The 23,320-nt window shown below is 30.8% G+C and overlaps 1 protein-coding gene across 1 annotated transcript in view; it reads right to left on the bottom strand.

The window, feature by feature from the left end:
* Window positions 1-23,320, bottom strand: part of LOC111641522 (protein phosphatase PP2A 55 kDa regulatory subunit-like) — an 80,163-nt gene that overhangs the window by 10,685 nt on the left and 46,158 nt on the right. Inside the window, exons 5-6 of the mRNA XM_023387692.1 lie at window positions 22,655-22,819; window positions 15,870-16,131 (exon numbers count right to left, since the gene is read on the bottom strand). Coding sequence (XP_023243460.1) covers window positions 15,870-16,131; window positions 22,655-22,819 — 427 coding nt within the window. The remainder of the gene's footprint in view (window positions 1-15,869; window positions 16,132-22,654; window positions 22,820-23,320) is intronic.

Genomic DNA, 23,320 nt, shown 5'->3' with positions numbered 1-23,320 from the left:
AATCCTACAATTTTTTGTTTATAACGTAGTTTATACGGATTATTTTCAAAAAAATATACGTATTTTGGAAATGTTGAGTCGAATTAGTCTAGAATCGATTAATTTTATGAAAGAAAACCTTTCAAACAGCCGTAGTCCGTAAACTATGATTCCTACAAAATTGATTCATAAAGAACGGAACGTATCTACCGTCTTATAAGGGGATCTACTGTATTATATTAATATTTATTTTATTTATAAATTTATTGGTAAAAAGTCAATTATTTGGCAACCATTTTTCAAAAAACAAAAAAAACCTGATTTCATCATTGTGATTTGTGGGCAGCTGCTTTTCTTTTTTTAAAAGAAATCTGATTTAATACTTGAGCAATTTTTAAATTAAAACTATAACTTTTTGATAATTATGTCAGTTTTCACGGGAAAATTATTAACATTGATGCATAGTCAGGCCTAACATTATGCATAAAACTAAAATAACAAAAAGAAGACTGTGTTTAAAGAACTGAAATGATCACTTACATACAATAATCATATAATCAAGGTTTCTCTAAACAAAATGTAACACTGAGAGAGAAAATTTTCTGATAAGAAAAATGGCCATAAATCAGAAATTTCTGTCTATAATTTCAATTTATTCAGAGTCCCTTTCTTGTGACAATCCATTTTCAGCAATTACACTTAGTAATTTTAATGAGAGAAAAACAAGACTAAGAACTTTTTCACTAACAATTTAGTTATGTCCTTTTAGTCAAAGAAAATTTTCCAGTTGCCAATGGCAACTGCAAATTTCGTCTTATGAACAAATTAAAAAAATAATAATTCTAATGTTATAACTAGAGATGGTAAGATACTAAATTCAGTCAATACAAATGATACTGATACTTGCTTTTATCCATACTCTTTGGGTATCAATAATAAATGAAAGCCCAAAAATTCATTGGTTTAGAGAACATTCACTTTGTCTACAAATCATTTAAATTCAAATATAACAAAATAAAAAATTATAAATTGATTTCTGGGTTTCCTTCAGAACCAGTCCTTGCTAATTGTAATTGTCTAATCTGCCTAGTCCTGAGTCTGGTCCTGTTTCAGAAAAAGCTTGAATGCATCTCAAATAAATTTATAATTGTATAGGGAAAAAATCATTGTCAAATCACCACACCTAGCAACATTGTTTGCACACTGCCCATTCATCACTAAAATCATATCCAGTTTGTAAAGTTTTTTTGATACAAACAAATAAGCAAAAGCACTGTCAGCTTACTCAATAATTAGTCAAAACCTATCACAGCTGATGTACTTAAAATTTGTGCACTAAGCATATTCTGTTTTGGTGTTTAAATTCATAATTTTCAACAAGAATATTTATTAATGTTACTTAGGTAAAATTTTATTAAGGATGCACCGATAAGTAAAATGGCCGATTACCGATTAATCGGCCATGCATTATCGGCTGATACCGATTAATCGGCCGATTAGTGTTAATAATTTATTGCATTAATAGTGTGAGATCCTGGAGTTAATTATACAGTTAATTATAATGTGAAAAAACCCATTTTTCTCCACCTGGTATTTCCATCTCCCTCGGGTCAGGTAAACAAGAGACGATCGAATATCCTCGCAAAATCAACAATCTCTTCCTTTGTTTCTAAAATAAATCTCAACACTTAATTGTTGACGCATGGAAACTTCGACATTGTTTAAAAAGCTGAAGTGTTTCTGTGTTTAACAGAAACAAAATATATTTCTTTAACCGCTGATATTTGGACAGCAACTACAAACAATTCTCCTTTTTTAAGTGTAACAGCCCACTGGTTGAAGGATGATTTTCAGCAGGAAAGAGCTGTTTTGCAAATTGTTTCCTTTGAAGGTTCCCACACAGCTACACGAATCAGTGAACAGTTAAAAATTGTTCTTGAACAGTATAAGTTGACAAGTGATAAGATATTCTTAGTACTAAGAGATTCTGCAGCAAATCTGGTAGCTGGAATTAGGAATTGCAACTTAGAAGCATTATCATGCTTTATACATACGCTGCAGCTGACACTAAACGAATGCATATTTTCTAAACAAGATGTGAAAACTATAATCACAGTTAATAGAAATATTGTCACACATTTTAATCATTCTGCTGTAGCTGTAATCAAATTGGAAGATTTGCAAGAAAAGTTAGGTTTGCAGAAACACAAATTAATTCAAGATGTTCCTACTCGCTGGAATTCTACATACTACATGTTGGAACAGCAAAAGGCCCTTGTCACATATGCTATAGATAATAAAATTCCTACGTTGAGCCCATATCAGTGGTCTCTCGTTGAAAAAATTGTTCTACTTGTAAAACCATTCAAAGAAATTACTGTGGAAAGCCAGCAAACGAGAAGCCACTTCATCTTCAATAATTCCCACAATAGAGACTCTGAAATTATTCTTATCAAAAGCAAAGATCAGTAGTTCCTTTAGTGGCATTAATACCACAACAGAAGAACTAGAAAATCCAATAAAAAAAGATTTTCAGCATATATAGAAAACAAGTCTTTATGCTTGTCATTTTTATTAGATTCAAAATGAAATTTCAAAAAGAGGATATGCTAGAGGAAATCTCAATAAGAATTAAATTCTGAAGCTTCTACTTCTGGAGGTGATCAAGATGGAGGTGAATTTCTAAGTTTTTCTGATTTATTTGATGAATTAGCTTCTGGTAAACGAAAGAATGAAGAATAGCATGTTTTTAAAAAAAAAAAAAAAAAACGAAAGAGACGAACAAACGTTTCGATCAAGAATTAGAAACATATTTACATTTATCCCTAATTTGAGCAAAATAGCTATGAAATATTTAAGTGCCTCAGCATCTTCCATTGAAAGTGAAAAAATTTTCAGCACTGAAGGTAACATTTATGAGCCGGCAAAAAATAGGTTATGCCCTGAAAATGATGAAATTCTCATGTTTTTGCATTGTAAAAACAAACTGTAAAACCCTTAAATTGTAATTTAAGGGTTTTACAGTTTAAATATTAAATTTTTATTTGTTTTATATTTGTTTTGTATTTAAACTTTAAACTTATGAAACAAATAAAAATTTAATTTTTCTTCTTAACCTATTCAATACTTTTTCTTATGTAAAGTTTAAACTTTATATTATACGTTATGTTATACTTATAATATGTATTGATGAAAGGAATAATTTGATTAGTAAAATTTTTTTAATATTCAGATTGTCATGTAATAAATAATAAATATATAACAGAAATTTATTAGTTCTTATTACTAGCATTGTACGTAACATTCTAACAAAAATACCAAAATGTAAAATTGGCCGATTATCAAAACCGATTAATCGGTGGAAATGACCGATACCGATTAATCGGCTAAGTGGCCGATACGGCCGATTACCGATTACTTACCGATTAATCGGTGCATCCTTAAATTTTATTTCATTTTTTATAAAAAAACAATTTGCATTTGGTAACTACTAGCATTTCTAGAACCAGAATAAAATATAAGAAAATTTATCAAAACAATGCAATAACTCTAACTCAGTCATATATACAACTTTAAGAACAAAATATCAATGATACTACTGTATGCTGTATACTTTAATAATTTGCATAATACTAATTATCTGATTTTTCATGAGCAACAATATGATGTCTAAAAAGACAATAGAAATAAGATAGATAACATAGACAAGTTCTTCAGTTGTGACAAGTTTTGATCAATCATAACACAAGCTGATGGTACTTTTGCTATCCTGGCCTTATAAGAAAATCTGCACACAGTTTCTTGCAAAGCAGCACTCCCTACCAAGTTGACGCTCACCAAAAGTGAAAAAAATTGTATGTCATATTCCATTCCCATAATCATTGGCGTCTCAGAACAGCACAACATCTGGCGCTCCTGCTCCTGACCAGATGCAGATATTATTCCACAATGTCTAATGCTGCTCTTCCTGTGCATCTGGGAAAGTCCCCCATCCTGCAGCAGATCCAGTACTATACAGACAGGTTTCTTCTTTTCCATGGTAAGTGTTACCATCTTGGGCAACATGTATGACGCATCCTGTTACAAAGTAATTAGACCTTCCACAGACATCCCTCATCCTGCCCTCAAAAGGGGCCTTGGAGCTCACGACTGTGCTACCATCATCAAATCTTTTACCGATGGCTCCAAGACTGCACAAGGCACAGCAAGTGCTTTTGTAGTGTATGTTGGTAGTGAGAAATTTCATTGCAATGCCTTTTCCCTGCACCTGGAGTGCTCAGTGTTTCAAGCAAAAATGTTTGTCGTCCTTAAAGCAATAGAATTCTGTAATAAAAATTTCAACAACTGCAATATTACTATTCTCGTGGACATCCAGGCCACGGTCCAAGTCTTGACTAACAAAGATACCACTCATCCCATTGCTAGGGACACTCTGTTATCTGCAGATCAGTCCAGTAATAATTATCATATCAAATGGATTAGAGAGCACTCCGGTACTCTGAGTAACAAACATGCAGACTTCATCGCACGCGTGGTTACCTCATTCACGGACATCAACCCAGTGTATAGCTATTTACAGGTCTCCAGGTTAAAGCAGCTCCTCTGGCAGCATACCATCGTACTGTGGCAACAAGAATGGAAGCATATTCCAGAATAGCACATTTCCCGGCAGTTCTTCCCAGACTTAGCAAGATGCCTCACCTGGAAATGAATCCACCCACAACATCAGATGTCACAGCTGCTTTTAGAACATGGGAAGTTCAAAGCCTACTTACATCAGTTTCTGCACAGTGACACTGACTGCTGTTCCAACTGCAATGTGCATGATGGGGTGTCCAACCTTTTTGTTTCTCTGGGCCACATTGGAAGATGTCATGGATATTAATATATACTTGTGGCCCAATACTTAAATATACTTGTATATTTAAGGATTAACATGTCTAGATTATAGTAATAAGTATTAAATCTTTATCACAAAAAGGATATTTTAAAAAATTACTTCTACAGACACTTTCAATTTTTACTTAGAAAAATTCATTTATTATAAAAGAGAGAAAATTTATTTCAAAAACACAAGTATTTGTTTTATTTGGGTCTCTAATTAATAAAAAATGACAAAACACCATTTTAAAGTGCATTTTTATTTGACTAATATATTTATAATATAATATAAATAATATGTAGCCCAAAAACTAGCCAATGTGCCAAATGATATTTTTTATGCCAAACTAAAAAAGGGTAGCCAACTTTGGCGCAAAGTAGCCAAATTATGGAACACTGGAAGGAATACTAAATAAAGCTGGAGTTGGGATTCAAAGGATTATAGACCCAAATGCAGGGAAAGGAGAGAAAGGACAAAAGATAAAGAAGTGAGGAAGGTTGGAAAATTAAGGATCCATATTTGCATAACAGAAGGTCTATTTAGCCTTTCTCACTACTTTTTAACTTTTGGCCTTACTCTCCTTTTCTCAAATTTGGGTCTATAATTCTTTGAGTCTCAACTTTAGCTTCATTTAGTATTCCTTCCTCATTCACACATTTCCAAGTATTTGAAAATATTTCCTTTCCACTCAAAAATAAAATATGTATAAAGGTTTATGGCTCTGTGAAACTTTGTTTTTTAAGTTTATGCCATTGAAATAAATAAATAAAATTAAAAAATTTGTTGGTTTTGTTTACACGTTTATTGGCCGCATGGGGTCCAAATGCCACGGGCTGGACACCCCTGGGGTAAGGCATTATCTTTTGTCTTGCCCACTGCTGGACATAAGGTAAGAGCTCAAACTTTGTGGAAGAAGATAACCTCAATTGGCCATGTAAGTTGGAAATTTTAGTGTTGAGTAAAAAGTACTTTTCCCTTTTTTCAAAGGATGGTCAAGCTTTACTTTAACAGAACACTAATATAACGATTAAGGTTTTCCCCACTTTTGGTGTCTTTGTATTGCTGAAGATCTTGTAATATCTTTACTGTGCATTTACTCTGTTTCTGTTACTGTACAAGGTCTGTACAAGATCGTTTTTGCCCTGGCCTCAGTGTTCCATGCATGGTTTTATTGTTTTGATCAGGCCGTCTTCAATGTACACTTATTGTGTGTCTAATGTCGCACTATTGTGCAGAAACTGTATCCTTTCATACTGTACACACGCAAACTCTTTGTTTTGACTAGCCTTCACGCAAACTGCAATGTCTTCGGTTTTGTGTTTTACCACATGACTCAGGACGTCATGATTTTATATTTACGTCTATTTTGTTTTCTTTTCTTTTTACGCTTACTGTCTGTTTTCCTGCTTGGCATATCACCTCTATGTACACCCTGTATATATTCATCCCAACTGTGCCTAGCAGTGTCAAGCAGAATAAAGTTTATTGCCATCTATAAGTCATATGACAGACAGCTGTCTGTCATATGACTTATAGATGGCAAATCATGTGCAGAGAGGACAATCTGTCTACCACAGGTTAGTTTTACAGCACATCATGTCCATCACCTTGTTTGAATGCCTGTTGTGGCAAAATGATGTAAATATATTGGAAAAAATCTGAGCATTAGTTTGTAAAGTGATATATCAGTAATGGTTACATCTCTAGGTTTTTATATTTCTAAATGATATATTTTTAATTTTTTTTATAAATTATTTTTATCAATTCTCATTTGATTTTAATTATTGATTGTAAGCATATTATGTAAAACAAATATCAGATTAAATTGTTTTCTTAGATTAATGGAGAGTTACCTGATCTTAATTATTGGAAACTGATAATTTTTTTCCACCAAATTAAATAATCCACCCCCAAGTTTCCTTATTGTTATATTAAAAATTTAGATGAATACAAAATAAAATCATATCACAAAACTTGAACAATAACACATATACATAAAATATATATAGAACATCAAAAAAAAATACACAGGATGAATATAAAGAATGTAGATTAAATGAATTAAAAAAATAAATAGTGCTAACTTAGTAAAATATACTTACAATTAGTGGGCTGAAATCAAATGAATCAAGTGTTAAAATTTAATCTATCAGAAAATAAAAATATGAACAGTTAATTAATTCTTAAAGTAAGAAGTTTTAGAATCCTAGTTATAAATCATAAATAAAAACTCATACATTTTACCTATGTTTATTTTATCTAAATGTTTACTATTAAGGAAATTCAAAAGCTTACAAAACAGAGTATCAGAAAAGTTAGAAATCTGGATGTAAAATTCAAAACAATAGTTTTTGAAAATTTTACTCATATTTTAAATGCTTGGTATTAAAAAATATTTTTAGTATTTTTAATTATTCAAGTTATTTGAAAACACTAAATTTTAATAAAATAGAATATGCAAGTTTTGAGTAAAAAATCTTAGCTGTAGAGTTTTATAATTTTGCTCTGTCCTCTTTCCTTATTTATTTTATTTTTTTGTTAACATGCAATGTATGATATATATATCATATCATATAGTGTAAATAAATACTACAATGAAAATCCAGCAAAAGATGACTTCGTTTTCATCTTTTAATTTATGAATAAATTATATGTATTTATTTTATACAAAATCTTATTCAATCAATCTAATTACTTGTCATATTCAGGGTTCCTACTCAAATTTTTGTTTTAAATTCCATGACTTTCCTTGACCAACTTTATACAAATTCTCTGACTCTCACATCCCTTAGCATGGCACATTGACAAAATAAAATAGCATTTGATTTATTATGCACATATGTGCATCTCCACTAGTCCTAGCACATCTGCACTAGTGCTTCTCCAACTTTTTAATTAGTTATTTTTCCTAATTAACAGTTATATATATTTTGTAACTTCTGAATAATTAGAACTAAAAATAAAATGTTTTATTAAATTAAAGTACACGGCTTTGAAAAAAGCCATTATTTATTTATTATTCACTAACAAATTCTGTATAATCCATGTATAAAAGTACATATTTATTAAATTTATCCCTTAATAAATTTCCTGAACTTTATAAACCTTAATTAATAAACTGGAAAAAAAATCAAAAATTGTTTTGTCATGCAATTAAAATTAAAAATATCATTTAAATTAAAATTATCTATAATTTTTTGTACATTGTTGTTATTCTTTTTATCAGTTCATTAACACCTGCCCTCAAATTGAAAGTGTAAATGGTAATTGTGAGGAATTTAGTTAAAATATTTCTTAGAATATAGTAACATGCATTACTATATTCCAAGACTAATTTTAAAAATTTTTTAAATTGTAAATGTAATTTTTCCTATTAACTTTTTAACTATTAAAATAATTTAACTTAAATAATGCAAAGGAATGTTTTACAAGTTAGACAAAATGGCCAAAGTAGGAAAATAATTTCAAGAATATGGAAATTTTCCTTTTAAAAGAAGATTTTTGGTGGTCATTACTTGAAGTTAGTCCTTAATTAAATTTTTGAACCTTATAAAAATTTGTTCTGAAGTCATTGTCATAAATAAATTTTACATTTTTGAATGTCAAAAAACATGTTAATTACTGCCTATGCTAAAAATAAAAATAATCATTTGTGGTACTGAATTCAATATTATTTCTATTAAACAACATATTGCATGAAGTTTATAATTGTATATGCTATCCTATGACAATGACAAGTGCTTAAATTAAAACATTCTTTTAATCTAAAATATTTTTATGTTAAATTATCAGTTTAGTGTTGCACAGCAAATTGTATGATAGGCCTATTTAATTATACATATAATTTAATTTGAATTTTCCAAACTATGTAATAATAATTATTGATTGGTTTATAAATTATGGTTTTATTTTGTGTGAAATAATTTTTTAAGAAATTTTGTGTATGTTTTGGAGAAATTTTGGGTCCTGAAAATATTCTGCACACCAGCTCATAAGTTGCATTGCACCATATTATAAGTTGCATTGCACCACTGTTATAAGGGGGTCGACTTGTGTCGACCCCCTTATAACAGTGTTGATAATTCCGTTTTATATGAATTCCATGTTGTACGAGTCACTTAGATTTTACAAATACCTATACTGGGCTGTGAACGGCTCATGTATTTGTAAAATCTAATTGACTCGTACAACATGGAATTCATATAAAACGGAATTATCAACAGTGTTATAGGGGGGTCGACTGTATTTCTTTCTGACTACAGACAGCTGCAGGTAGGGGGGAAAAACAAGCAAGACAGCCAAGGAGGAAAATTCCCTGACTTTCCAGATGGGTAGGAACCCTGCATATTTTTACACTAATATTATGCAAACAATTTTTGTACTGTGAATTTTGAAAGAAGGTCAGTCAATTGGTTTAGCGACCACTTCATGCTTAGATAAAATTAACATCTATGAAAATAAAAATCTAATTAAGGATACAAGAACTACAACAGAATTAAAATGATTAATTACATTATATTTTAAACAAATTTAGATAAGAATAAATTTATAAGCTCTAAACATGATATGCTTTGTTCAATTAACTGGAAAAGCATTAATTGTGTTGGAAATAGACATTAAGATTACAACAATTTAACATTATAGTAAGCCACAGTAAAGAAAAATAAATCCTGTTTATACATTTTCTCTGTATTTAAACTAATATAAGATTCCCAAAATAATGTCTGCTTCAACTCCACACTGTTGTTTTAAAGGGACATTCATGATTAACAGCTTTAAGCAATTTTTTTCAACTTTATTTTCATCAGTATAAATTCTATGGCAAAAGCTGTCTTACATTCAAGCTTTGACATCTTGGATTTTGCTTAAACTTTGATATGTTTTAATATATTCCTTTCATTAATGCATGGTAATGTACCTATGCCTATATTTAGTAGTTTACAAGAAATCATTGTTTAAGCTTTACAGTGTGCACTATATATCAAGTTTTAAAATAAATTGTAATGAGTAGGCATGGGCAAGTGAATTAGGTACCAGATTGAAATGTTCAACAACATGGGTTTTTCCTACTTTTTGTTCACAATTTTTTCTGAAGCGTGCAATCCAGTGAATTATTAAAAAAGATATTTGGCCCAAAAATACTATTTTGTAATTATTAAAATTATTTGCATATTTTTAAACTAACAATTGCAAGAAAAGAATTGATTTACTTTTTACATTTGTTAGTTTAAAAACATGCAAATAATTTTAATAATTACAAAATAGTATTTCTGGGCCAAATATATTTTCTAAGAATTCATTGGATTGTACACTTCAGAAAAACTGTGGAAAAGAGTCAGACAAAAGCAAGATGAGCCGAGCCCATGTCAGACTTTTCAACCTGGTGCCTTATTAACTCATCTTGCCTACTCATTATATGATTCATTATGATTCATTTATAGAACTCAATATATAATGCACATGCAAAAGTTTAAACTTCTCATAAACTACTGTTCATTGTTGTGATTTATGTTATGCATTAGTGGAAGGGCTGTAGTGAATTTCAGAAAAATTTTGATGCAATACTCTTTACATTTACCTTTTAGCAATTCTTTACATTGCAGATCACTTTCACTTAATCAAATAATACAGCCAAATTCTTATCAAGCTACAATATGGATAATTAAATAAAAGATATCAAGCAATCTTGACTATAGATAGGCAGCTGCCATCATGGTATAACCTAACCACCTAAATACTTCTGGTTCAAATTGCTTGATATCTTATATCAGAAAATAATTAGTATGTAATTATTTTATCTTATTGAAATCTAAAAATAACCAATTTTCAAAAGTTACACTGTATTATATCTCTCTTCATAACCAAGTAAATCGCATATGCTACATTCATTCATGCAAAAATTTTTATATTTTCACATCAAATGACTATTGGAGATCATTAAAGCACTATAGCAACATGTCCACTGATTCTGTATCATAAACAAACATATATATATATATCATAACTTTACTATTTCAAATAAAAATTTCAATTTTTATTTGAAATAGTAAAGATTTTCTTTTTCTTAACAAAATCAACACACTTCATATACTAAAACTTTAATTTATGATTTATTAATTTTATTTTAATAATTCCCTCATGACCTAGTGTGAAATCTGATGATGATAATTTTTAAGGATAGTTTTTTATAAAGTAATTTATTAGAATGTTAAATATATAAAATGACAAGTAAATTTCAATAAACTTCTTTGTACTACTAGCATCTAGTATTATAATTCTGGCCTCTTTGTGCTCTCTGAGCAGTAAGGGGCTTAAAACCACAAAAAAAAAAAAAACAAAAAAGGGGGGTTATTATAATCCACTAGAAAAATAGTGCTTGAGCCTACTAGTGATATTTTTGCTATTTCTTTTCATAAATAGTTTATTTCAACCATAATTTCATTTGAAGTAATATTTTGAAATACCTAATACAAATTGTATCAAAAAATAATAATTCTCCTAACAAATATTCAAAATCTTATGTATCAGAATTGTATAGATAATCTGTTAAACTCAATAAGTACAGAACATCTTTTAATCATGGCATCCCAAGTTGAAGCATCACCTGAGCATACACTGTGTAGCAACCATAAAATTGTTATTCTTGAAATAAGTTTCAACAGTGAAAACATGATGTTCAGCAGTCCATCTCTTCACATCAAACAAATAAACAAAATGGCAGCTCTTTAACAAAAGAACACTGCATCATTTGACACACACTGATGCATTATGTCATTGCATGACACTAGTCAAAATATGCTATTAATGCTGCCACATCATGTATTTATAATTTCAGAACAAAATTTTAACAAAATATATAAGTTCAAATCATTTATATTTTCTAAACTATCTTCATAATTTTGCAGTTTTATATATATAAATGAGGATGCTGTTTGTTTACTATGCACTCCTAACTCGGCAGTTACATTAACATACTTTTAACTTAGATAATGTCATACATGTACATATCAACCCAAAATATTAATTGAATTTTTATACATGAATCAATTTGCGTACATTTGATTTGCTGGCATTATATATACTGCCATTTATTAGCAAAAAAATTTAAACAAATAATAAATTGAATACAGTGGAACTCCAGTTAATGAATGTAATCCATTCCATGAGTCCATTAACCGAAGCAATTTTTCCCATAGAAATTAATGCAAATACAATTAATCCATTCTAGCAGTCAGTATTTTTGTAATTTTATTTGTAAAATGGATTTTCTTTGATGAAAATATAAGAAAACATAGTATCTATCATTACAGTAACAAATATGTAAACTTTATTTAATATAGTAGCACTGTACATATCTTTGTTTCTACAGAGCTTAATACTTGGAAGAGGAATCCCCCTCAATAAAAATATCGGGTAGCACTGCATCGGGAGTTTCCTCGATTTGAGATCTCTTTTGATAAGGAACAAGAAAGTAGTCTGAAGTCTCTCTTAATCAAAATTTTTCTAAAATGCGCTAGCACAGTGCCGTTCATTAAATTAATGACCCTATTAGCCACAACTTTGTTAGGATGGTGCTTCTCAATAAATTCCTGCACATCATTCCATTTTCTGCAAATTTCCTTGATCTCAGCACTGGTGATTTTTTCCCTAGCCTCTTCCTCTGACGAATGCTCTTCTTGTAAGACTTTTGTCTGTTCTTCCTGCATAGCAACCAGCTCTTCTGTCGTTAGTTCATTTTAATGGTCTTTCAGCAACTCCTCCACGTCTGCATCATTCTACTTCTACTCTCAGACTCTTGCCAATGGACATGATTTCATGCACTATATCAGGAGAGCTCTCTTCTTCAAATTCCTGAAAGTTTCGCTCTGGGACACAATTGACCAAAGTTTCCTCCAGGCCGATTGCAAAGTGCGGTGAGAGACCTCACTCCAGGCTTTGTGAATAAGGTTGACAAATGCAGGATGTTAAAACACTCCTTTCAAAAAGCTCTAACAGTTAAGTCAGTATCATTGGTAACTTGAAAACACATGGTAAACAGTGCCTTGGTATACAGCTTTTAAAATTGGAAATCACTTGCTGATCCATTGGTTGCAGTAATGGAGTTGTGTTGGGTGGAAGGAATTTGACCTTGATGAAGTCAAGTTCACTATCCAAGTTGTCCTCCAAATTTGGTGGATGTGCTGGAGAATTATCCATTAAGAGAAGACATCTAAGAGGAAGATACATTTCCTGAAGATAATTTTTAACAGTAGGAGCAAACACTTCTGTGAGCCAATCCATGAATAAAGTCCGAGTTACCCATGCCTTACTATTTGCTTTCCATTGTACAGGCAGTTTGGACTTTATCACATTTTTGCTCTTAAAGGCATGGGGATTTTCAGTGTGAGGAATTTTCAGAAAGACTAAAAGTGGCTTGATTTTGAGGTCACCACTTGCATTAGCGCAAAATAAAAGAGCGAGTCTGTCCTTCAGGGGGCTTGTGCCCGGGAAATGCTTTCTCTTCTTGGGTTATGTACATTCGTCTAGGCATTCTTTTCCAAAAAAGACTGGTCTCATTGCAATTAAACACTTGATTCCAGACGTATCCTTCACTTTTTGCAAACTCTGCGAATTCATCTACAAATGCTTTTGCTGCTTTTTCATCTAACTTGAAGCTGCCCCATGTCTTATGACACTGTGAATGCCAGTTCGTCGATGAAACCTATCAAACCGCCCTTGGCTTGCTTTAAAGTCCTGCCTGTCTGCACTTGTACTGGGTGTCTGGGTCAACAAGTCATTGTATAAATTTTTAGCCTTTTTACAAATTATAGTTTCACTAACACTGTCTCCAGCAAGTTGCTTTTCATTGATCCATATTAGCAACAGTTTTTCAACTTCATCTAAAACTTTAGATCTTTGTTTCAATATCACATTCACTCCTTTAGCCACTTTGGCAGCCTTAATTAAATGCTTTTTTGCTTTTAATAATTGTAGAGATAGCTAAAGAATATAATGTGGCAAAATTGACTATGTCAGACACACGAATGCCATTCTCGTATTTTGAAATAATTTCTTTCTTTAATGCTACACTAAAACGTTTTCTATTTCGACTGTCACTTTTCTCTTTCTTCAGTGCCATATTGATTAAATATACAGTATATATAACAAAACTAAAAAACGAAGTTTAGCACACTTGAAAAAGCCTAAGAGCAACTGAAATTTGTGAGGCTCCAGAACGGCTGGAAACTATTGGGTTTATGCAAAAGTTTGTCCTGTTTTTAGCACCAGCTGGCAAAAAACACAACACTGAAGTATTATTTCCTTCACATGTGTAAAATTTCGATGTTGTTTGACAAAAGGGATCTCAGCTAGTATTTGAGAATAAAGTTGTGTTACTTAGTTATATTTTTAAAATTTTGTTAAGCATTACAAATGGCAGAAAATAAGGAGCATTTTGACATATTATGCTTTTTTTATTTCCGAAAAGGCAAGAATGCTTCGCAGACACACACACACAAAAAAAAAAATGTTCTGTGTATGGTGAGGGAGCCATTGTGTGAGGAAGCCCGTAAGTGGTTCAGAAAGTTTCATGAAAGCAAGCTTACAAATTTGACACAAAAAGCCGTTAAGTTCGTTATCCGAGACAAAATTTTTGCAAAGTAAAAGTTCATCAACCGATTTGGTCGTTAACCAGGACGTTCATTAACTGGGGTTCCACTGTATAATACAAAAAAAAAAAAGAGAATATAATTATTAAAAAATCTCTGTTTTTTTTAAAAATCATGGTAAAAAATTTTATTACCATGACGAGTAGCTCTGTGCTATATCATTCCCATGACGAGTAGCACAGAGCAATTACTTGTGAGAAGTCAAAAGAGTCACACTTAAAACTACACAAGTATTTAATTTTCCACATTTAACAACTTGAGTCTTTTCATTTCTGAACAGTACATACTTAATTCTAATAAGTGCCTACCAGTGACAAAGTGGATAAAACCACCAAACACTGATAGTTGGTCACAGATTGGTGATGCACCAACAGGCTGGCCAGACGGAGTTTCCTGGGTTTTCTACACATTAGTAACACCTAAATAGAAGACAGTTTCCCATAAAAGTCTTGCTGGGAGGAATCCCTCTTGGCAGATTGCCCATATGTCGCATTGCCGTAACCAAATAAACCAAACCAATTCTAATAATTTTTCTGTAAACTCGATATTTATGAGGACATACTTCCCAAGTAGTTTATATGCATTCTAATAATGATCTTAAAATGGATTTTACCAAATACACTTTTGAAATTTACAATTAATAATTCTTGTTTCCACAATTACTTTATGAACCTGTGCAAAGTCAAAGCTAGTTTAGAATAAAATAAAATGTTAATTTTTACAGTACATTAAAGTTCTTAAAAAGTAAGGTTAAACACAAATGTTACTAAATACGAGAAACAGATTCATAGATGTGAAAGATTTCCCTCAGTCACATCCTTTCAGAAGACAAAAAATAAATTTCTACAGTTATTGTTTGTGGGAAATATATAATTAATTGCCATCAATTCTTTTTAAATTTAGTTCAAAACTTATTAAAAAATACTGCAATAAAATCAGAAAAATTACAGACATTATATAGTTATATAATAAATGCTAAAACGTTTTAATAACTAATAATTACCTAGTGCTTTAACACTTTTTCCAGCAGTTATTTTTTTAATAATGCAAATGATTTTGACCTCTTCAGCAGCCCTTCTCAGCAGCACAGAAAAAACAAAACTAAAAAAAGGAAAAATTGTTGGAAGAAGTGTTAAAGCACTAGGTAATTATTAGCTATCTCAGTGCCAGCTTCTAGGATATTTCAGTTTTAGTGATTTGTATAGTATGAACCCCAAAATTTTTCCAATACAAATATAATAAAAATTGAATGCATAAATAGTTAAGTGCACAAGTATACACAGTTATTAACAAGTTAATTATTCAAATAATTTTCTTTCAAATAGTAGGGAAAAAAATCATAAAATTAAGATAAAACTTACGTATCAGAGCCATTCCAACAACATTCAAACTTGTCAAATATGCAATCATTTTCATAAAGGCTACAAAGTTTTGATCGTAGATATTCATGTATATGGTAACATTCTACAGGTTTGGTATCCATATTTAAGTCCCAAACTTTCACAGATAAATAATCTCTGGATATTAGATAACGTCCATTATTACTAAACTTCACATCTGATATACTGGAAATGATTTCAGAGAAAAAACTTTTATTGGTTGGATCTTCAGGTTCTTCAAATACTAAAAAAGTTAAATAATAAACAACTAACTAAATAAATATTCAAGTTAAAATATTTCGGAATTATTAAAAAAAATTAAATATAAGTAATTTCGTTTAAAATGACATGTAAGTATTAATAGAAAATTTAATATAGTAAATCTTCAATTACTATATGCTTTCAATAATAATTATTTCTTTAAAAGTTATAAATCAATCTAATAAATTTTCGACAATCAATCTTAATACAATAATAAACAAAACCACATTTATATGTGCTTCTATTTTTTATGAAACTAGTTCTAGATGTTATAATGAAAATTAAGGCCAGGAACACACATGTAAAATTGAGTGTAAAATGTGAGCTTAACCCAAAAATGTAAAAATATTTTTGCCAAAACTGAACTGAAAATCAAATGGAGCATGTTCCAACTTTTAAAGCATTGAAAAATTTTAAGCCAAGATCCAAGCAATGAGAAACTAGAATTTTGATGATGCAATGCTGTTGTGTAGGTGATCATGTAAGTGTACTTTACATGACCACCCACAGTTAAAATATTGGTGGAAAGTTTGGTTTCAAGTGTGTTTTAATATTATTATAATAAAGTTAATTTTAAAAAACTTTATGTAGAATATATGACAACATGTATGTCTTTATGACAAGGACATAGAATGTATGAAGATATTACTTTCAAACAGTGTACAGTACAAACTGTAATAGGATCCAAATTTATTATGACAGGTATATGATAAAATAAACTCCTGTTTTTAAATGTTAACAAAAATTTAAACGTTTGAAATTAAGAAACTTTAATGATTTTCACAAGGAGCTAATTCACATCTGCCATTTTCAGGTGAAAAAATCATAATTGAACAGAATTGAAAATTTTGATCTCATACTACTCCAAATTTGCAATTCTGTTTGAGTATGAATTTTCAGCTGAAGATGCTAACTGTAAATTAGTTTCCAAAGGTGCTTGTGTAAATTGTTAAAATCTGTTAATTTTGAAGTTATTAAATTTTGTAATGTCAAAAACAAAGTTTATTTTAACGTATAGTGTCTGATATTGAAGACCAAGAAATCATTTAATTAAATATGACAGGTAAGTTATATATGCAAAATCTATGTGAATTTTTAAAAATTAGTTTCCAAAATCATCATTGTCTAAACAGAAAGTTGCCAAAACAACTATTTTGTGTACTGAACTTAACATTTTATTACAGGTGGTAAAAGTTGTCTCTACATTTTAGGTTGTTTTCAAAAAATTTTACACTTATAATCCACCTGGCTGAAAATGTAAAGCAAAACCTGTTTTCTGTTTTTGTATTTGCCATCTGATTTTATGCATGTGTTCCTGGCCTAACAGCATTTGGAGTCCATTCACAAAAACATAATTTGTCATAATATTTTGTTATCAAAACAAAAATTAAGGTTTTAAATAATAAATGATTATTGAATTTTATTAATACTACTATTTCCTGAAATTTAATGATTCATATTATCTGGCACATATTGAAAGCATCATGACAGATGAATGCAGATATGTCTAAAATCAATATGTAATCAAATTATAGCATTTAGTCAAAGAAAAGTATTTAGCCTGGACAGAAATTTGAATCAATATTTTGAATTTGTATCTAATGTTTTAATCAGAAAACAAAATTACTTTCAATGTCTTATAATTATGTCAAAAATATTGGAATGGCTACAGCCTCTACAAGTAGCAATAATCTAGACTGATTATAAAATTGCTTTCTTCTTGTTAGCAAACAAAATTGGAATTTCAAGATAGAAGTCACTTACACCAAAGCAACAGACAAATCACCAACAGAAGAACAATTATTATTAAGTTGGTAGGTATCTTGCTACCTTAACAATTCAGTTAATTATTCCACCTATGATTCAAATGGTATTTACTCTAGATATTGCTATTATTAAAAAAAACTATTTACTTTAGATCCATATCAGATTTAATTATTGTCTTAACAATCTTAAATGACATTTTATTTTTTTTTCAAATCTTACATTTGTTCAAATTCTATTATTTTTCAAAACAGTTCAATTTAATTTTATTCTATTTTGTACCCAAAGCTTCTTATAAAGACAGAAGTATTTGTTTTTTCAAGCATATCAGTCTTTTTCCTTCTACAAATGTTTCAATGCTGAATTTGTTTCATCTTTTAAACCTAAAAACAAAACTTTTTCAAATTTAAAAATCTTTCATATTTATTTATCAATAACTACATACAAGATCAAAGTATTTTCCTTATTTTTCCCCAACACTTTTTTATCTGCAAAATTTATTCAGTTCACAAGACCAGTATAATTATTCAATATTTAATGATACAAACATTTTTGTCCATTACCCATGAACACTAACAGGTATATATTAACAAATACCTGATCCTTAAATTAATACATACAGGTATAGGACAAAATAATAGGAACACCCCTTTCAAAATGTGTTGTACTTTGACCATCCAATACAGCCTGCCACGTGTCGCAACAGTCTGCCATCCAGTGGGGGTGAAAGGGAACGTATAAGTCGAGCATTTGGTGGTGTAACATTTGCATGAGAAAATTCTGTTCCCAGCAAAGTGCCATTATGTCTGACCTGTCTGATGTGCAAAGAGGCATGATTATTAGAGCTCGCCTTGCTGGAGCGTCTATATCTAGAACAACAACCTTATGGGTGTTTCAAGATTCACTGTGTCAAGGTTATGACAGCCTACACAGAACCAGGAAAGGTGTCCTCTGCAAAGCAGAACAGTGGGCGAAAGTCGAAGTTGACCAACCGGGATAGACAAGCATTGAAGAGGATAGTTGCCTGAAAACATAAGACTACACTGCCGCAAATAACCTCCAAGATCAACACCCATCTCCAGAACCCTGTTTCCACCAAAACTATTCAATGAGAGCTGCATACTGTGAGCATTCGTGGCCAAGTAGCCATCCCTAAGCCGTTAGTGTTGCCGCAGAATGCTATGAAGCGACAACAGTGGTGCTGAGACCACCGAAACTGGACACAACAGCAATGGAAACAGGCCATCGGGTCTGACAAATCATCATTTACATTATTTCAGACCACGGCAGAGGAGTTTCATGTTGATTGTCTGGTTCCTACCATGAAGTATGGAGGGGCTCTGTGATGCTGTGGGAAGTGATATCGTGTTGTGGCTTGGGGCCACTCATAGTCCTGAGGGATAAGGTCAGAGACGAGCATTATCGCAGTATTCTCGCAAATCATTTACACCCTGCTTCATACTCTGTTTCATGGAGAACGACCTCTATTTCAAGATGACAACGCTCCTGTACACATGGCTCGCTGTGTTCAAACATGGTTGGATGAGCATAATGATGAAGTGGAACATCTCATGTGGTGTCCTCAGTCCCCTGATCTCAACATCATTGAGCCTGTGTGGAGATTTTTAGAGAACAAAGTCCATGCTTGGTTTCCTCCTCCACTCACACTACCTGAACTCGAGACCACTCTGCAGGAGGAATGGCTGCAAATTCCCTTAAACTTTCTGCATGACCTTTATTTCTCAATCCCACATTGGATACAAGCTGTAACTCAGGCCAGTTCAGCTGTAATTCAGTCTTTTCTGCAATATGTTTAGTTACAGGTAGCATCTGGGGAAAAGGGGCACTTGGCCCAACTCCCTACTAATAAATATTTTGCATTCTTTCACAGGTGTTCCTATTATTTTGTCCTATATCTGTATCTGATTATGATTGTGGGTAATGGATGAAAACATTTGTATAATTAAATAATTTTACTGGTTTTGAGTATATTTGTATTTTTTTTTTCACTTTACAAGCATTATTATTAGTGTAAAGTTTTGATAAATGGAGTAAATGCATTGCAATATTAATTCATTCTATTAAAATATACATAAATGGAATTGGTCAAATGTTTAAGTTTACTAAGTAAGTCAAGTAAATACAGTAGAGCATCGATTATCCGATCAATTGGGGACTCAGGTTGGTCGGATAACTGAAAAAATCGGATAACCGAAAAGAATGAAAAAAATACATTATTAGTATAGTATATTAGTATATCCCATGTAAATAATATATTAGTATATCACTATTAACCAACTTCGCACTGAATTTTCATCGATGTTAAGCCTANAAATGTTTAAGTTTACTAAGTAAGTCAAGTAAATACAGTAGAGCATCGATTATCCGATCAATTGGGGACTCAGGTTGGTCGGATAACTGAAAAAATCGGATAACCGAAAAGAATGAAAAAAATACATTATTAGTATAGTATATTAGTATATCCCATGTAAATAATATATTAGTATATCACTATTAACCAACTTCGCACTGAATTTTCATCGATGTTAAGCCTAACAAATTTTTAAAAAATAATAATCGTTGCTATTGTATCATTAAAAATTATTTTATTGCTCACAAAACAAACAACCACTCATAATTAGAAAATTAAGTCTCGTTTAAATACTAGCCTTCCTTCAATGGTCAAGCCAATGTTGCCAGCTAAAACATGCAAAATTTTAACAAAAATAATATTAATAGCCAAGACATAGCCAAATATTGTAGCACCACATCACTAGTGGACATTTGAAATTTGCTGACTAGAACGGTCGGTTAACCGATGTGACAGGGGTCGAATAATCGATGCTCTACTGTAAATACAGACAGACCTAACATAAGATGATGAAAATCTGATGCAAGGCTCAAAATGTGTAATTACAAAAATCAACAGAATCATCATGACATCATCACAATGCCAGACTGCAATTTTTAATTTATTTATTTTAAAATATATGATCTCAATTTTAGTAGTGTCTTGCCCCTGTATGTCATACTTTTCTGTCAACAATTGTCATGCTAATCATCTATATCACTCTGTTCTAGAGAAAAGTTTTGAAACTGAAATAACATGACTTCCAGTTAGACCAGGCATGGCCAACATACAGCCCGTGGGCTGGATGTGGCCCATGTAATGGATTTATGTGGCCTGTGATTAATCTTTCAATATTAGCTACTCAAGTCAGAATAGATTGGTGAAAAATTCGCATTAAAAAAAAAACAACAAAAAAAAAAAAGTTAACAACTCGCTGTCCGGTTAGAGTTAACCCTCCATTACAAATCTTTTAAGTACAACATAGCATGTCGATAAAGCATGATACAGTAATGTGAAAAATGTATCTGTAATCTCTATGTACAATTTAGTCTCTACGAGATAACTCCACAATGAGATCTCGCACCACCTCAAAATCTTGCTAGGGCAATCTCTGGTTCGGCCCATGAAAAAAGTTCTCTTTCCAATTCGGCCCGGGGGCAAAAACTGTTGGCCACCCCTGAGTTAGACTGAAAGTAGGCATATAGTTAATCGAGGTCTCCTGCCTTAAGCTTTCTGTATTTGGTCTCAACTTTCATCTATCTAATTCTGTCCTCCAGATTAAGAAAGGATAGGCAAAAGGAATTTATAATAAAAAATTTATCCATAAGCTCAATAATGCATACAGGAATGAGCATGTTTAGATAAAAATATAGTTAAACTGGTATCTATAGTTTCAATATTTTTATTATGAGGTGCAGTCAAAAAGTTCCAGGACTGGTGATGTGACACTACAATTGGCAACATGCTGACCTTGCACAAACAAGAATACTTAATAGACATGGTTATTTATCTTCCTGCCAAATTATGTGCCCTTATTGTATATAGCTTTTGTTTCTTGCTATTTAGATAAGATCTGTGTTTTCATTGATTTGCAATTTTCACTGTTATGTAAAATGAGTTTTTTAAAGAACAGCATGTGTGTGAAAGCTTGCTTCAAACTTGACAAGACTGCAACAGAAAAGAAAGTGATTACAAGAGACAAAACATTGATTTACAGCTATGACCCTGAGACTAAACAATAACCAACTAAGTAGAAAATTTATGGATCATCCCAAAGAAAGCACTCCAAGTGAGTGCAATCTCAAGAGCATGCTCATTACTGTTTTTTGATAGGGAGAGAATTATTCTCCGAGAATTTGTTCCACAAGATCAAACTGCACCTCATATAACTATAAAAATAGGATTATTATTTCTAATCTAAATCAATGTCTTAAAGTCATATTGGAAATAATGATGAAATAGTTAAACATTAAACTTTCTAAAATAAAAGCTATAATATCCTGCATAGTATACATATTAAAACAGCACAAAATATAATTTTTATATAACTAAGCTAAATTCTCATACGTGTGATTTCTCTTTTAATTACATGTATGAGAATTAAGTATAGCAAAAAATCATATTTATACCTACACAATCCTGACTTGCAAGTGACTTTACTTTGTAAATAATCTTATTATGTAAAAATTTTTAAAATTATAAAAGATAGTATAGTTTAGTGTAAATAAAAAAACACTTGGATAAAAATATACCTAATATGAAAATATTTGTTAATTAATGGAAAAGTTTTCAAATAATTTATAAAATTTATGATATATTATTTTTCTTAAATAATAAATAATTTTATCAAAGCATAAAAATGACTGCTTGACCATTCTTGCTTGATACTTACATTTAGAATGTTGATCACATAATGCAGCTGCTCTCATGTCACATAACCTAATTGTTCCTTTACTGCTACTATACACAAATACATTACACTGAGAAGGGTGAAACTCAGCTGCCGTTATTACTTCTGTCAATTCCTCCATGTTAGTTGGCTTAATATCAACAATATCTAAATATCAAGTTAAGAATATATATAATTTTATCACTTCCAAAACTACATATTTGATTTACAGAAAATATTGTTTTGAGTATCATTATTGAGAAAATTTCATGAACAACTGGATTTCATTCAGTATCACAAAATATTAAATAAAAATTCTGATAGGCTATAAGAAGATTATTGCTTATATATCAGTTAAAACTACTCATAGTACTTTCAACAAGTATTAACATTTTTTAACGAATAAAAATGTAAATCCTCAGTAATTACTGAATTATTAGAATTTTTGGATTTATGTATGCATTGATAAAATTTTAAAGACAATAATTTTGATGAAAATTCTTTATTAACTATTTTAGTTTCCATTTTTCTCAAATGTAAAATACGCAATCGTTTAAAATGTATTCTTTAAAAATTGATTTAATTAAGTGAACTTACAAATTCAAAGTAAGTAATGAAAACAAAATACTTTTTGAGTCATATGCCCATCATTGTCTGGGCAAGATAACA

Source organism: Centruroides sculpturatus, unplaced genomic scaffold (assembly GCF_000671375.1).
Source record: "Centruroides sculpturatus isolate CEXI.00-Female unplaced genomic scaffold, Cexi_2.0 scaffold1422, whole genome shotgun sequence".
Classification (NCBI taxonomy): Eukaryota; Metazoa; Arthropoda; class Arachnida; order Scorpiones; family Buthidae; genus Centruroides; species Centruroides sculpturatus.
Note: the sequence above shows the minus strand (reverse complement) of the source record. Positions and strands in the feature narration are given on the sequence as shown.